At 38.1% G+C, this 17,747-nt stretch overlaps 1 protein-coding gene across 2 annotated transcripts in view; it reads right to left on the reverse strand.

The window, feature by feature from the left end:
- The window catches only part of LOC111190618 (WD repeat-containing protein 49), a 50,041-nt gene that overhangs the window by 1,710 nt on the left and 30,584 nt on the right, over nt 1-17,747 (reverse strand). The window contains exons 12-19 of one of the 2 annotated variants that reach the window (XM_049483322.1): nt 17,406-17,507; nt 17,173-17,316; nt 15,339-15,526; nt 12,113-12,310; nt 7,813-7,982; nt 3,139-3,263; nt 2,474-2,629; nt 1,277-1,418 (exon numbers count right to left, since the gene is read on the reverse strand). In XM_049483322.1, the coding sequence (XP_049339279.1) occupies nt 1,277-1,418; nt 2,474-2,629; nt 3,139-3,263; nt 7,813-7,982; nt 12,113-12,310; nt 15,339-15,526; nt 17,173-17,316; nt 17,406-17,507 (1,225 nt within the window). Of the gene's footprint in view, nt 1-1,276; nt 1,422-2,473; nt 2,630-3,138; nt 3,264-7,812; nt 7,983-12,112; nt 12,311-15,338; nt 15,527-17,172; nt 17,317-17,405; nt 17,508-17,747 lie in introns of both variants that reach the window. The other variant, XM_049483321.1, reaches the window with a different exon arrangement.

Below are 17,747 nucleotides of genomic sequence, written 5' to 3' on the forward strand. Positions count from 1 at the left end.
TGATTTAGATGAAGATCAGAACACATTTAATGGCCAATTTATGCAGAAATCTTAGTAATGGATGGATGGATGGATGGCTGGATGGATGGATGGATGCATGGAAGATGAAAAAAGCACTGCCCGCCCACACTAAAAACTGAACAGGCCAATCAGAACCCTCTCTGTTTTGTATGTACTTCATGAATATGCACACAAAGAGAGCACCTTTATCTCTCTTTCCTTATCTTTTACACACGAGATTGGGGGGGGGAGTCTGTGTTGCCTGTGTGTGCATGCTAGATTCCAGGAGATTTTATCTGACTTGCGGACATCAGAGAGCCGTTATTAACATGCGGTAGACTCCCGGGTGCTCCAGGAGACTTGGGACGTCTGGATACAGTATTGCTTAAAAGCTTTAGAACACCACTAAATGACTCTTATCTTATCAATGACCTTTTTACTGCATTATTTTACTTGTCAGACCTCTGATACTTCTCTTCGCTGTTGTAACTTAGAAGGCTTAGTCCATCCATGTTAATCTGAGCTAAAGGCTAAAGCTCTTTCTATGTGGGTCAGCCAGACGTGACTCTTCCTGTACCGGTTTTCTCCAGTTTCCAAGCGTCTTATGAAGGCTTCATCTGTAATTGACTTAGGGCTCTATCATACACCCTGTGTAATGTGTGTTCTAATGCTCTTTGCCATCTTACACCCCACCAACAATCTATTTTCACACGTTGTGCCTGCGCTGTTAAAAAAGCATCAGAGTTTAAGAATAAATCTACAATGATGGGTGTGGTGGTCTGGAGGTGAGGTGTGTTCTGGTTAATTTCTGGCAAAATTAAAGAGGTAAAAACAGGGGGTGGTCAAAAACATTTGACCGGTAGTGTATGAATAAATACAGACAGAAGTAATTTGATATAAACAAAAATAAGCCCCTATACCATCCCCCTAATTCAATTCTTAATGAGTTTAAAAGTAACATATGTTGTTCTTAAATAAATACAGTATAAGCAGTATTTTATCTCTGCTGTTGATCTGGACTACAGTTCCCACAATCCCTTGTTTCCTGAGGACTCATGCTTTTCACATGCCCCATGCCAACCAATCATGAATAGTGCAGATAGTACAGTACACATTAGTTAATGATTAAAATGATCATCTGTAAAGAATCTCCAGGGGGTTATAAAAATAAACGGTTATTGATAATAGACTTGATTACAGAATGTTGAATAATGAAAGAAGAAAAATTTCCCTAAATCTTTTAAACTGACTCAGTCAGGTTCTAACAGATACTTACCCCAAACTCCTGCTGATGACCCTCCCATAATTCCTCATCACACTGAATCTCTGTGTGGAACGCTGAGCTCCCAGAACCCTGTCCACCTGCTCCAACACTTCTTTAGGAAACAGGCTCTTCTCATCAAAGGGAGCTTTCAAACCTGCTGGAGAAAGAGGTTTTGTCATTGATATACTAGTGCATCTAAAAAAAATTAGAATATCATTCAAAAGTTATTTGATGGTTTGAAGACACAGATTTTTGGGTTTTCATTGGCTGTAAGCCATAATCATCAACAATAAAATAAATAAACGCTTAAAATAGATCACTCTGTGTGTAATATGTCTACATTTTGAACTGAATTACTGAAATAAAGTAACTTTCAAATAATATTCTATTTTTTGAGATGCCCTAGTATATGTGATAATTTGATATTATTACACTGAATTATTCTTTTTTTCGTGGATTTTATTTGAAATTTGTCCTGAGATTTCAGTTGCTCATCTGATGAAGATGGGATTATTTTATTATTTTTAATTATTTATTTTTTTTGTCAGTAAATTCCTTTCCAAAAATTTACTAGAATACGTACATATGGGAGGAGTGTCTGCAGCTTTATATGAGTAAAGGAAAAAGAAAGCTACCTTTCCAATTCTTGTCCTCTCTGGAAAATGCCACCTTAAGAGAATGTATGTAATGGTGCAAGTCTGTAATTTTGTAGTCAAAAGTTGTTAATTTAGTTATTGAATTATTTAATCACACACTGGTTCAGTTCAAGTAAAAACCCTGTTTTGTGAGTAAGTATGTATTTACTCACTGATTGGCGCAAATTGTGTTAAGGTGTAATTTTTAAGGTGGAATCCTAATTAAGATATGAAAGTATGGATGTTAACTAGTCACAGGACATTCCTTTGTTTCCTTTTAATGATTATTTTTTGCTTAAAATGACAGGATAACCCGACAGTACAGTATATTCTGGTGTTATCTGTGTTTTAAATTAGTGCTGTAATTTTTCTGCACATATTTCTGTAGTGTGATAGCCTGGTAACCAAGGCACGATGCTTTACAGGGAACAAGAGCAAGAGCACACCAGCTTACAGGAGCTAACAGTCTCTCTTATGTGCATTTTATGTAGGCTGAAAGAATCAATGCTCTACACATTAGATATGCAAATGACGACTGGTTTGATTGGCTGGTAACATGAGAGTGTTTTCCTACTTTTTTTGGTTTGTGTTGCTGGTGAAGGGGGAGGTGGAGTCGGGGGGGAGGAGTCCAGCATCTCTTCAAAATACACGTCAGGATTAGTGAGGAAGTCGGGCTTGTCCAGTTCATCCACTGGGTCCAGTTCCTCCAGTTTAAGCTCACTGTACATTCCTAAAACCAGAAACAATACATGGAATTAACACTTACAGACATCAAAATGATTATATTTGCATGTTCTTGGAAATACCGGGTCATAGAAAGGGCTGGGTATCATTTAAAAAAAAAATTGATACTCGGTACAGATATGATACTTTGTATTTGATACCGTTACTTAAACAATACATTACAAAATACAAAAAGGAATCATTTTTTTCACACAACCTATTTATTTAACTGCTGACATGGATCTTTTTTTATTATTCATTTTTGGATTTAGTTGGAGCAAACAAACAGGAGAATTTTGTTTATGATGCTTTATTACGACCAAAAACAACAGTGTTACAGTTAAGTCCATTTCACCCCAGATTTTGAAGAATAGTCTGAAGAATAGTCTATATTAGAGGTCACAGTGTAAGTTTAGTGAGGTGTTATCTTACATTAAGTGCTATATTAAACTAAAAAACAAGCTTGCTTTAATACTGAAGTGTGGTTTTAATGCGACAGTCTGAGCTGTGACTGACCCAGAGAGATGTTGTGTGCCGTATTCACATATGGAGATGGCCAGCTGTCACTCAGCTGTAAGCCACACCCTTCTTCAAAACCCCACCCTGGTGTGTCAGAATTTTCACTGAGCATATGCAGTTGCCTGTGAGAGAGTAAACAGTTCAGTGAGGATAGCTAGTGAAGGCACTGGTGGATAATCACACACACAAAAACAAACAAAAACAAACAAAAAAAAAATATATATATATATATATATATATGAGTTAGCTAGAGACAGCATAAGTTAGTGACCGTGAGATGAAGGAAAAGAGAGACAGCATGAGTTAGTGAGCGTGAGATGGAGGAAGAGAGAGAGAAACAGCATGAGTTAGTGAGAAACAGCCCAGTTGGGCGCGAGAGACAGCACGATTTAGTGAAAGACAGCATGAGTAAGCGAGAGACAACACGAATGAGAGAAAGCACGAGAGAGAGAGACAGCGTGATTTAGTGAGAGACGGCACAAGTTAGCAAGAGAAAGCACGAGTGAGAAAGAGGGAGATAGAGAAAGCAAGATTTAGTGAGAGATGGCACAAGTTAGTAAAAGACAGCACGAGTGAGAATGAGAAAGAGAGAGACAGCAAGACTTAGTGAGAGACAGCACAAGTTAGCAAGAGACAGCATGAGTGAGAGAGAGGCAAAAAGAGACAGTGCTTTAGCAAGAGACGGCACGTGTTACTAAGGGACACGGCGAGTGAGAGAGAGACAGCTCGAGTTAGCGAGCGTGAGAGAGGAATAGAGATACCGTGATTTAGCGAGAGACAGCACAAGTGAGAGAGAGGGAGAGAATGGAAGAGAGAACCAGCACAAGTTAGCAAGGCGGAGCGAGTGAGAGAGGGAGAGACAGCACGAGTTACCAAGAGAGCGCGAATGAGGGAGCGAGAGACTGTGTGAGTTAGCAAAAAGATAGCGTAAGCTAGCGAGCAGACAGGCCGAGTGAGATAGAGGAAGAGAGAAACAGCACAAGTTAGCAAAACAGAGCGAGTGAGGGACAGTGAGAGAGACAACGCAAATTAGCAAGAGAGCGTGAATGAGAGCAAGAGAGAGACAGCACGAGTGAGAGAGAAGGAGAGAGAGACTGCGCGATATAGTGAGAGACAGCACGAGTGAGAGAGAAGGAGAGAGAGACAGCGAGATTTAGCGAGAGATGGCACAAGTTAGCGAGAGACAGCACGAGTGAGAGAGAAGGAGAGAGAGACAGCGAGATTTAGCGAGAGATGGCACAAGTTAGCGAGAGACAGCACGAGTGAGAGAGAAGGAGAGAGAGACAGTGAGATTTAGCGAGAGATGTCACAAGTTAGTGAGAGACAGCACGAGTGAGAGAGAAGGAGAGAGAGACTGCGCGAGTTAGTGAGAGACAGCACGAGAGCGAGCAAAAAGCGGCTGAGATTATAGCACAGAGGCAGTGTGTCGATACTTTGAATAATCACCCATTTGAATGATCACCGTGAACAAGTCAAGAAGGTTTATTGTCAATACTGCATATGTACAGAACATACAGAGAACTGAAATTACATTACTCTCTTTACCAAATTTTACAGCAGGTACAGATAATAGATATAATAAAAGAAAGAATGGGAGACACTATGTGTACAATACAGCAGGGACATAAATAGACATACATGAGACAGAAACAAGGTGCAGTAGTGTGGGGGTGAAATAAGATATATAAATATAAATATAAATAAAAAGAAATAAGATATAGAGTGGGAGACACTATATGTACAAAACAACAAGAACACAATAGACATACGTAAGATGGAAGACAATAGTGCAATATTGATGGTGATTGAGATGGAATGACAGTATAAACAGAACCCGTATAACAGTAGTGCAAATATGGTATATAGCTTAAGGCTGGTAAAGTGAATGAGTGTGTAAAGTTCTTAAAGTTCACAGTGTGCACAGTGGTGCTCACCACGTTTCTGCACACGCTCTCCACATCTGTGCGCAAGGGTGCCGTTGTGGTTGTTTTTACCTTGCTGTGCACGGTCTTCGATTTTGGCACCATTATGAGTGTTTCATGCAAAGTATCGGAAACAAGCACCACATTTTTTTTTATCTTTCGGTACTTGGTAGTACTGAGACATTTTGGTCAAAGATTTTTTGGTTTTGAATTTCGAGACCCAGCACATATTTCATATTGTCTGTTCTCCAAAAACCCAGTCAAAACTAATTCCATCTCTGAGTTTATGACTGCCCACCTTTCTGATGTTGGACCCTCAGGTTCTCCCGTTACCTGTCCGGCCAGACTGCTGGAAGTTTCTGGATGGAAGTCAAGCTTCACCATCACCCAGATCACCACAGATCAGCTGCTCACCGCCAAGTTTTTGCCACCTGCCTCAGACTAGTTGCTCACTTTCCACTACCGATTAAATCCAAATTTACATAAACTCTAACTAGAAATTTACTAACTGCTTTCACTGCTGGTGTTTCTATTCACCTGAATATATTAGACCTATGTGGATGTACGTATAATGACTTTTTAACATCAATTTATAAATTATCAGATTTATATTTGATTTACAGCTTTAAGTCTGCCTCTCCTGACTTCTCACAACAAGTTCACGGCTCTAAAATGTCCCTCAAAATTGTTTGGACACTCCTCCATCTATAAGCCCCTGGATGAAGGGAAAGTGAATGAGGGGGAAAAGTTTTGGGTGTTTATAGCTGGTGAACTCGCGGAGGCGGAGTGATGAATTTGAGGTGGTGATTTGAGATGCTGAGTTAAGCTCCAGCTACTTTATTAGAGATGGTGGCGGCTTTTCATCACAGAGTTTAGCCAAAGTGCAGCTATTCTTCACACGGCCTCGCCGCCAGCTTTAATGAAGGCCTTTATCAGGAGATTACCTTACTGCAGTATAGCAGCTCATTCACACTCCCAGATCCAGAACTTTCCAAACAAAAAACGCAACAAAACTGCTGACAGTAGAGTTAGATCGTTGATGGAAAACTAATCTATCAAATCTCCTCTTAGCCTGTTTTTAATTGGAAGTTTTCACTTTCTTTAAATAAAAATCGAAACATAACTGTAACAAAAAGAAAACCCTATTACTAGGGGTGTAATGATGCGCTCTGCTCACAATACGATTCTATTCTATATATTCTGGTTCACAATTTATTTTTCACTTTTTTATTTTTATTTCAAATTTTCTTCCATTTTTCTCCCAATTTATTTAGGGCAACTGCATACCTCTCATCACAAGTGATGCCAGAATACAAGGAGGGTGAAGACTAGCATATGCCTCCTCCGACACATGTGAAGTCAGCCTACGCCTCTTTTCAAAGTACTGCTGATGCAGCATTGCTAAGTAGCATCACAGCGACTCGGTTCTGATACATCAGCTCACAGACTCATTGTGCTGAGCGACATCACCCTAGGAGTGATGAGGGGAAAGAGCATCATCTACCCACCCAGAGTGCAAGGCCAATTGTGCTCTCTCAGGGCTCTGGTAGCTGATGGCAAGCTGCATGACTGGGATTCAAACCAACAATCTCCCAATCATAGTGGCAGCCCCTTAAGTATTAAGTTTCTGTTTTGGTGAGTTTTACTTTAACTCAACTGCATCTTGAATACAAGTATGTTATTTTTCACTCCACTACATTATTCAAAATCTGTATTTCTGCTTTTGGCTTCCTTTAAGCCCTGACTGGAAGGTCTGTCATTTCTCTTAACTTACTGGAGCTGTGACCGGGCCTGGTAAGCTAAAACAGCCTAACAAGGACAATGATAAACACTACAATGGCAACAAAAATAATTTCACCAGTCATTATACCAACAATTACAATAATAACTGGTGCAAGTAAACCAAGAGCAGCAGTAAAAAAACGGTCTAGATGCTTCTGCCATCTCCTATCTCCTAAATGGACTTCTGGGTAATTATAAAGCCTTAGCCCAGCCTCTAGGCCAATCCAACATCAATCAATCAATCAATCAGCCTTTATTTAAACTACTTAAAGTTTAAAAGTAAAAAAATTCAAGCAGAAAATATGCCATTAGGGACAAAAGCTTAGTCCTATTTTCTAAAAGCCATAATGACTATAATTTTATATTATTAAAATGATTATGTTGATAATATAATTTGGGATGCACTAAGCTCCTCCATGTTTCAGCTGCATATATGCTCATTGAAAATGAACAATGCAAATATATTAAAGAAGCTTAGTTGGACTGGAGTTTATCTGGAGTTCTCTTGAGTCTCTGCACGGATTATCTTCATACTAGACTACATACATCTGCTATGTTCTTGCTGGAGTGTGCAGGTGTGATGGATCACAGTATAAACCAATAGGGTGTCGGAATAATAGATGTTTATACTTCTCTACATCCAATCACAATCACTCTATCTGGATGGAGAGATTTATCTGGATAGGGGTTTTAAATCAGAGTAACGAGGCTTTTTAACATGTAAGGAATAGAAAGTTCAGATAATTGTGTAAAAAAAATATATAAGAAGTAGAAGTGAAACGTCATGTGAAAAATAAATAACAACTCCAGTAAAGTAAAGATAACCAACATTTCTAGTTATTTGTACTATTTGTACTTGACACCTATGGTAGGAAGTACCACTTCTCAGACAAGAACCAGAATGACACATTAATGGAAATGGCAGATGGATGCTGAAACCTTACTACACACAGATTTTAAAACTTACTCTGATTCTGTCTGCTGATGATCCTGATCCTCCTGTAGTGTGAACTGTTCAGTGCTGAAGCTTTCTGGAATGCAGATGGAGTTTTTCTCAACATCTGTGGCCTCCTCTGTGCCACCCTTCTCTTTTACCAGCGGGTATTCCTCAGGACCACCCAAGCGCCAGTGTATCTCCTGATGGACAGCAATAGAAGATTGACCTTTTAATAGTTCAGAGCTTCACAAGTCAATCCAGATTTACTGAAGTGTAATAGAATTGCTTGTCTGGTAAATTCGATCTGTCCTCTGGGGTAACAATTTTCAGGTAGAAAATTTTATATTGCTATCCCATGATGTTTAGCATGTCAGTGTAATAATGTATACAGTAGTTACTGAATAATTAATATGTAATAAGTAATATAAGATTTTTATCACATTCATCACGCTTAGTATCAGTTTACTGCAAGATACAAGCTGTGCAGGCATAGTAATGTTATGACTTAACTTAGCATTAGCATCTGTCTGCTATGCTCTTTGTAAACTTCAGTCACATGTATCTAGATTAGCACTACTATTAGGTAAATTCATGATTAGTGTAGCACTACTGTGGTTAAATAATTACTAGAATAGCACTCATGAGGTAAATCCATGACTAGAGTAGCACTGCAAAGGCTTATCCATTATTAGAATAGTACTGCACACGTGCATTCATGATTAGGGAAGCACTGCTGGGGTAAATTAATGAAAAGAATAGCACTACGGTTATAAATTCATGGTTAGTAAAGCACTGCTGAGGTAAAATCATGATTAGTAAAGCACTGCTGAGGTAAATTCATGATTACAGCAGCAATGCACAGGTACATTCCTGATTAGAATAGCACTACTGAGATAAATCCATTATTGGTATAGCACTGCAGATGTGCATTCATGATTAGGGTAGCTCTGCTGGGGTAAATTAATGAAAAGAATAGCAAAGAATAGAAAAGTAGTAAAGCACTACTGGTAAATTCATGATTAGAGTAGCACCACTAAAGTACTGTAATTTCACGAATAGAGTAGCACTGAAGAGGTCTTTCATGATTAGAATAGCACTACTGAGGTAAATCCATGATTAGAGCAGCACTGCTGAGGTAAATTCATTATTAGAATAGCACTACTGAGATAAACCCATGATTAAAGTAGAACTGCTGAGATAAATTCCTGATTAGAGCAGCAATGCAGAGGTACATCCATGGTTAGAGTAGCACTACAAAGGTTTATTCATGATTTGAATAGCACTACACTGAGGTACATTTATGATTAGAGTAGAACTTCAAAGGCAAATTTATGATTAGAATAGAACTACATGTGTAAATTCATTTCACGATTAGTGTAGCACTGCTGAGGAAAATTTATGATTAGCATCCGTTGTCTGGTGGGATGTTTAAAATAAGGTATTTAATTGTTGCAATAGTGAAAAAACGTATTGTTTGGTATTCTAACAAAAGTTACATTTTGTTCGGTTTCAATTTTAGATTTAGATTAAGTTTTAATTTTGATGCATCCCTCGTTTGATTGGCTGCCCTTAAATTGTTGGACATATTTCAATGTTTTGTGATCTGAGAATTTATTTATTTTTTTAAATAGAATATTTTCTAGTTTTAGCTCAGTTTCCTCATATAGACAGATTTACAGACTGAGGAGTAAACAGTAGGTTCTCACACTTTGAAAACTTTAAAGATTGAAACAAATCTTTAAACACCACCTCAAGCTCTAACTTTAAAGGAGTAAAACTGAGGTAAACAGTGTGAAGAAGCTGCAGAAAGTTGAGTTCAGCTGATACTGTGATTCAGCTCAGCCGATAATATTGAATGAATGGGTGATTTGTTGGTGAGTTAAGGCGAGTTGGACGCTGGTCGTGTTTTAGAGGGGAGCTAAAAGCAGCTTTGCAGCTGCAGCTCTGATCCATAACGCATACATCCGCATGGCCCGGGGCTCCGACTACAACAACAACAACAACAAAACGGATGCAGAAGTTTAGGAACACGGCCGTGAGCCGCTGTAATGCAGGCGGTGTGTGTTTGAGATGTGTGTGTGTTTTCCTGTAACGAGCTCAGCGCCGCGAGTTTCTCCGTCATGCTCAGAACCCCGCTGTCCGGCAGCTCGGCGAGAAGACCCGGCGCTTTTATCACAAATCAATACAGACTAACAGTCTGACAGGCCTGGTGAGCTCTCAGCGCCGCCGCTCAGCAGCTCCAACACTACAGAGTTAAAGTGATAGTTCAGCAAAAAATACCATCCACACACTTTTCCCTCCGTACTTCAGGAGTAATCCATCAATCCAGACGTGTTCACTGTCCAAAGTTTCTGTCCTTAGTAACTAAGACTTTATTTGAAGAGTACCCACCTACATAGGGGCTTCCTAACAAATTCATAAGCATTGAATAATGCATTTATGAAGCAATGCTTTAAAAAATATTAATACCAGTGCATTTCAGTAATTCAGTTAAAAATGTGAATGTACTGTATATATTATGGCTTACAGCCAATAAAAACCCAAAAGTCAGCGTCTCAGAAAAGTCCTGCTGGAAAATGAAATCTGCAACACCAGCAGATGACATGTCTCTCCAAACCATCACTGATCATCAGTAAATTTTACATTTCATTTGTAAATAAAGGGATCAGAGTCTGGAGGAAGAGTGGAGAGACACACAGTCCAAGCTGCTCGAGGTCTAGTGTGAAGTTTCCACCAATCAGTGATGGTTTAGAGAGTCATGTCATCTGCTGGTGTTGATCCACTGTGTTTTATTATCAAGTCTAAAGTCAGTGCAGTTTTGTTTTTCCATAAAATCTTACAGCACTTCATGCTTCCCTCTGTTGACAACTTTTATGAAGATGCAGATTTCATTTTCCAGCAGGACTTGGCACACTGCCCACACTGCCAAAAGCACCAATTGGTCTTACATAATATTATAAGAAATAAACTCTTAATATAGATCACTCTGTGTGTAATACATCTATATAATATATGAGTTTCACATTTTGAACTAAATTACTGAAATAAAGTTACTTTTCAATGATATTCTAATTTTCTGGTATGCACTAGTAGCTTATGCCTGTATTCATAACATGGCACATGAAGCTTAAATTTATATTATACTTAAAGTTATTATACTTAAAGTTAGCTCAGTGTCAGCGCTACAGCGCTTGCCTGTTAATATTATGAGCACTGGCATAAGCTATTCATAAATATAAAGGTATTGCTTAATAAACACATTACCCAATATTTATTAATGTGTTTTAAAGACCTTATTAAATAAGGTGTTAACCTTTGGTTTTCACTGGTGCTACAAGCCAAATTATAATGTTGTTTTTAGTGTTTTAATGGCACATTTTGATGTTAATTTAATTGGGAATGCATATAACTTAAAAATATAAAAAATTATCACTGTTGTGCTTTCTGTCCTTTCTCTCCACAAACTTTAATCACTACAATCCCATAATCCTCCTACCTTAGACCTTTGTGTCATACGTCCTCTTTATGCCTCTTTATGCGAAGTATTGCCAACCTGTCCAAAGTGACGTACCAGATTTTTGCTTTAGGGTTGTTTGGTAGTTGCTATGTAATTGCCAGGGTGATGTAAGGTGGTTGATATGGTATTACTAGGTGCTTGATAGTTGGTTGCAATGGTGCTTCTTGGTGGTTGAAATGTGGTTGACATAATATCGTATATTAGTGTTTTTGCTGAGATTTTTTTTAAATGGTTGGTTGATATAATAAACATGTTTTTTGGGATTGTGAAGTGGATGCTACATGGTTGCTATTGATTTTCTAGATTACTAGGTGCTAGGTATTGCTGGGTAGTCATGAGGGTGAAACAAGGGTTTTTGCATGGTTGGTACGGTATACTAGGTGCTTGATAGCTGGTTGCAATGGTGCTTCTTGGTGGTTGCAAGGTGGTTGACGTGATACTGTATATTAGTGTTTTTGCCTTTGATTTTTTTTTAAATAGGTTGGTTGATATGATTGCCACGTGGTTGCTACATGGTTGCTATTGTTTTTTTAGATTGCTAGTTGTTATGTATTGCTCGGTAGCCATGAGGGTGAAACAATGGTTGTTGCAAGTTTTTGCAATGGGGCTGCTAGGTAGTTGCCAGGTGGTTGCTATGGTATACTATTTTTTGCTAGGTTCTAGGCATTTGTTATGCACCCTGCAGAGCCGATATAATTTAAATATAGTTTGTTGAGGTTATCTCACAGAATGTAAAGACCTCAAATGTGCAAAGAAAAATCAGGTCTTAAGTTAGCGATCATGTGTAGAGTGGACAACCCCACCCAAACCCACCTGACCAAAAATCCCCACAGTGGGTCCGGGCAGGTGGCTGAGGGCCAGGCTGCAGTCTGCCGAGGCGCTGAGGAGGTACAGTTGGTTGCTGTGTTCACACGTCTCAAGGTGAGTGACGCAGTCAATGTGAGGGCGGAGACTTGACAGCAGCACTGGCGCCTGATTGGTTATGCTGGGACTGGGGTGGAGACAGTACTCCTAGCAAAAATAGAAAAATGACACTGTAAAACTGTTCACTTTATCAGAACCTATCAGTGACTCTGACATTCATAAAAAACACAGAATGGGTCACGCAAACTGTGCAAAAACAGACAGATGACCAGCGAGCAGAGTGGAAGTAAAAGATAGGGGTTTCTAATAAAGTGGCCAGTGAGTGACAGTACACGGTAAGTGTAATGGAGAAGAACAAACTGGATGGATGGATGGATGGATGGATGGATGGATGGATGGATGGATGGATGGATGGACAGGTAGACAAACAGACAAATATACAGACAGATAGACTGACACAGACTGACAGACACTCAGACAGACAGAGACAGATAGACAGACATGCAGATAGACAAACTGATACAGACAAATAGACAGATAAAACGACAGACAAATAGACAGACAGATATGTATATATATAGACAGACAAATATAGACAGACAGATAGACGTACAGACAGACAGATAGACGTACAAACAGACAGACAGACTGACACATAGGCATACATACAGATAGATACATATAAACAGACAGACAAGTAGACAGACACACAGATAGACATACAGACAGACAAAGAGACAGATGGACATACAGACCTACAGACAGACAGACAGACATACAGTAAGGCAACTGACAGACAGACAGACAGACAGAAAGATCGAAAGACATATACAGTGGATGGATGGATGGACAGACGGACGGACGGACGGACGGACAGACAGACAGAACATAGGTATAAAGCAGGAAAAGACAGAGTGAAAATAAGATAGAGTGTAAGAGAGAGATTTGTACAGAAATCTGCAGAGTAATTATGTTATAGCAGAGATGGAGGGATGGAGGGATGGAGAGATGGAGAGATGGAGAGATGGAGGGATGGTACCCAGTGGATCAGACAGGAGCTTGAATAAAAGCCATGTCCTCTTGGAGAGAAACCATGGCAATCCATTAGAGCGCCTGTAAAGCAATTACATCAGACAAGTGGGCCGTCCGACGGCTAAACGCGAGGCCACAAATTATCATGAGTTGTTAAAGCAGTAAAATGAAAACGAACACCCTATCCATCCTCATCGGAATGAGCGGCAATATTTCGGGGGAAAGTTATGGGGAAATTGACAAACACCCCCTTCTCCCACCATCAATCACTCTGTTTCGCTGTCAGACTGCTTTCCTCTCTCAAGGACAAAAACGTGTGTGTGACGGCGGCGGCGGTGGTGATGAGGGGAGGAGGCAGTGATTTCCCCTTAAAACACTGCAGAACACAACGTTTCACTGACACAATATAAAATACAACACTGTACTTTAATAATTACAATATAATCGTTAATGCTGGATATTGTTATTGCATTTATTTGATCACATGCTCAGATGATCTAGCAAGAAGCAATCACATGTCCATTTATGTTGTTTCAAAAACTAATCTTTCTGATAGAGCTATAATCACTACTGTATATGGTATAGATATATACTGTAGATATAGTGTGAATCTAGCAGTTGTTGTTTTTTAAGCTTTGCTATTTTGTGATGAAAGGACCAATAAAAATGCTCTAAAATTGCCAATGACAGAAAGTTAAGAATTTGACATTTTGAAGTTTCAAGAATTTTGTGTGACAGAGACAGTATGCTTTACATTCAGAGTTTTTTTTTATCTTTTTAATGGTTACTCTGATGGACTACTTCAGTAACAAGTGTTTTAACTGAGTTTCCATTGTGTGTTATACTTTAAAACAATGGCATTGTATCCAACAATAAAGGCAGCTGGAGCTTCTTATTTTAAACAGTGATAAAAACACAGTAACTCACTTAAAAATACAAAAATGAAGAGAAATTGATTGTTTTACATGAAGCTGCTATTTTCATCCACTGCTGATATACAGCTCTGGAAAAAAATAAGAGACCACTTCAGTTTCTGAACCAGTTTCTCTGATTTTGCTATTTATAGGTTTATGTTTGAGTAAAATTAACATTGTTGTTTTATTCTATAAACTCCCAAATTCCAAATAAAAATATTGTCATATAGAGCATTTATTTGCAGAAAATGAGAAATGGCTGAAATAACAAAAAAGATGCAGAGCTTTCAGACCTCAAATAATGCAAAGAAAACAAGTTCATATTCATAAAGTTTTAAAAGTTCAGAAATCAATATTTGGTGGAATAAACCAGTTTTTTAATCACAGTTTTCATGCATCTTGGCATGTTCTCCTCCACCAGTCTTACACACTGCTTTTGGATAACTTTATGCCATTACTCCTGGTGCAAAAATAATCTTTTTTAGGTGGTCTCTTATTTTTTCCAGAGCTGTAATTCTGATCTGAAGTGGAGTTTTACACAAATAATTGCAGCTTTTACATTTTTTACATGTAAATCTTTATATTGCTTCAAAGTTGGTTCCCTAACAAACCAATAGAATTTACTTTTTAACTAAAAGTTACTAAGGTTTTTTTTTTTTTTTTAATTTACCTTATAACTTTCAAGCTGACATTTCAAGCTGGGTGCTGAGACAGAAGACTTATTGATAGATAAGTAGATGTTTTTTTACTTGTTTCAAAAGTGTTTTACCTTAACAAACCATAGAAATGCCTAAAACAACTTCTAATCAAATATTTTACGCTAACTAAAAGTTACTAAGGTTTTTAACTGCTATAAAATTGCAATTTTGAAGAGACAGGGTTTCTTACAACTTGTTGAATAAATATACTGTACTGTACATATTCAAAGTATGCTGTAAATATACTAACAGATTTATGTACTTACTTAACATATATTAAAGGACATTAATAGTATTCTTTCAACAAATATTTAAAAGTAAACTATCATACATCTGGGTTCTCCCAGCATGCCCGGTGGCTGCTTTTATATTTACTTGGGGTTAATTAAATTGGGGTTTGGGTTCTGCTGGTGGGGCGTTATTCTCTCGTGGTGTTGGGGTGGAGGGTGAATAAGAGTCTCTGCTAGTAGATCCACAATTTAAAGAGAGAACATTACAGCATTACAGCACTGTTCTACAACCAGGTCTCACCTGTATGTCCCACACCTTCACCCCACCATCCATATCTGCTGTGGCCAGGTAGCGTCCACTGCTGTCCACTGTCAGAATGATGGACCCCGAGTCTTTGTGGGCCACAAATTCACCCACAAGACGACAATTTACAGAGTTCCAGAAACGGACGACGCCTGATCCTCCACAGGACACGAGATCGGCCCCACCTGCCGACAACAGCACAATATTATTAGCAGAGGTGGAAAATAATGAATTACATTTACTCACGTTAATGTAATTGAGTAGATTTTATGAGTAATTTGTAATTTTAAAGTAGTTTTTAAAATAGGTAATTTTACTTTTACTCAAGTTCATTCTCACACAAGTAATTTACTTCGCTACTTTGGAAAAAACTCCCCGTTACTGAGTAAAAAATAAAATGCTGGGTAAAAAAAAAAAATTCTCTGATTAAAGAAAAAAGCATGGATGCTCGCTCGTGGAATAACAAGGCAATAACGTCCTCACGTAATAATGATAATACTAATAAATGAGCTGTCAGCTTTCAAAACTTCCACATCAAACCTGAGAAAGCATGTGGTGGTGAGTATTTTTATCATTAAACAATCTGCTTAAATGTTAAAAAAACATGTAAATAGCAGTTAAAGCATAGCAATTGCAAGTTAAATATATAACAATGAACTGTAAAACTATAAAAATACTAGGGGTGTCACGATACTCTAAATCCTCAATTCGATTTTATTTCCAATTTTAGGGTCACGATTCGAGAGGTCTATGCCAGTTTTAGATTAGTCTTTGGTCAGTCATTGGTTTGATTCATCAAATTTCCAATATCTTATTTCAAAAGGTGGGCTTGATATAAGTGATACAAAGTGATACAAGTGATCTGTAATACACCACAGTAGGCACTAATGGTCAAATTTTAATAATTTATTTAAGTGTAATTAACTGTTATTTTTATATTTTCAAGTTTTTCTTTAAGAAGATGAGAATGTTCACATTCTCTGGAGAAAGAGCTGCAGTTTGAGCAGTCACTGCAGAGTTGGCTACAGTGTGCTGCGCCATTTGCGTAGCGCGCGTGTGCTTGCGTAGCTTAGAGGGAGGGATCGTCGATCATCTTTTTGACTTTGAGGCTCGAGACCATGACATAATTTTGATCGATTTCGATAAAATATCGAAATCCTGACACCCCTAAAAAATACAGTTTATAGTCGCCTATATGACCATAATTTTTCAACAGTAAAGAAAAAAAATGGATCATAGAAACCTATACCACTTGTTCTTGAAAATGTTTACGGGGTGGTCTGAACAAATACTGCCTGAAAGGTCAGAATTATTATGTGGAATACTAGTTTATTAAAAACGATTTAATTTATGATTTGTTGTACTTTTTTTTACAATAAATAATTAAAAGTAACTATGTAACTTTTACTCAAAGTACTTTTTAAATTGAGCACTTTTTTACTTGTACTTCAGTAGTTTTTGATGGGTACTTTTATTTTTACTTGAGTAGAATTTTAGCAAAGTAAAGGTACTTTTACTTAATTAAAATTTTTCAGTACTTTCTCGACCTCTGATTATTAGAATGTTATTTAGCACCATCTATCTTTCTCAGAATTGCGTGATTCCATAATTTTTTCCCTCTGCTCGGTCTAAATAATTACCATTACTGATTGCCACATATTTTTTCTTGATTTCTTATAGTGTTCCTTAAAGCCAGAAAGTTGCCATTTGATATGACTTTAGTTTGGTGTCATGTCTGTGATCTGCTTTTTTGTTCTGCAAATTAAACAACTGAATGAACATCCTTTGAGGCCGGTAATACCATCATTTTTGCCAGGAGTTGTAATATTACCTGCATTAGCTGCTCCCTTTCGGCCTTCCAGAAAGGCCAGCCTGGTAATACCATAACTCTCAGTGTCCTCCTCACCACAGGGGGCACTACACTGAAGCTTAGCAGCAGAGTTCAACGATGGTCGTCTAGAACTTGTAGTGCTAGCTTTAGAACAGAAAAGAAGTATTTTATAATGCAGATATTGTTTTTTAAAGATGGCAGAAAGGGTTTAAAATGCAGAGTTTAGGCCTGACCTGACTTGGACTTGTGGTCTCCACGTCGTGTGTCCGGGTTGAGTTTGCGAAGTGCGTTTTCAGTGCTGTTATTCCAGACTATAATCTCACCATCACAACTACCTGCACAAAAGAAATCAACATTGAGATTGGGTGAAAGAAATTACGATCTTTTTAGTCTATTATTATTTATGAACTGACAGAGTTGTATAGAGTCATGGCTGAAAATGTGGGCCTGAAAAGTTTTCAGAAAATTAAGTATTTTTCACAAAAAAAATATTCCGATCACCTATGGCAAGTAACAGGTGTAGAAAATATAAAAAACACATATTAAACCAGATAAAAATAGAGAAGTTGACTCAA

The sequence above is a fragment of the Astyanax mexicanus genome, chromosome 9 (assembly GCF_023375975.1).
Source record: "Astyanax mexicanus isolate ESR-SI-001 chromosome 9, AstMex3_surface, whole genome shotgun sequence".
NCBI classification, from domain to species: domain Eukaryota; kingdom Metazoa; phylum Chordata; class Actinopteri; order Characiformes; family Acestrorhamphidae; genus Astyanax; species Astyanax mexicanus.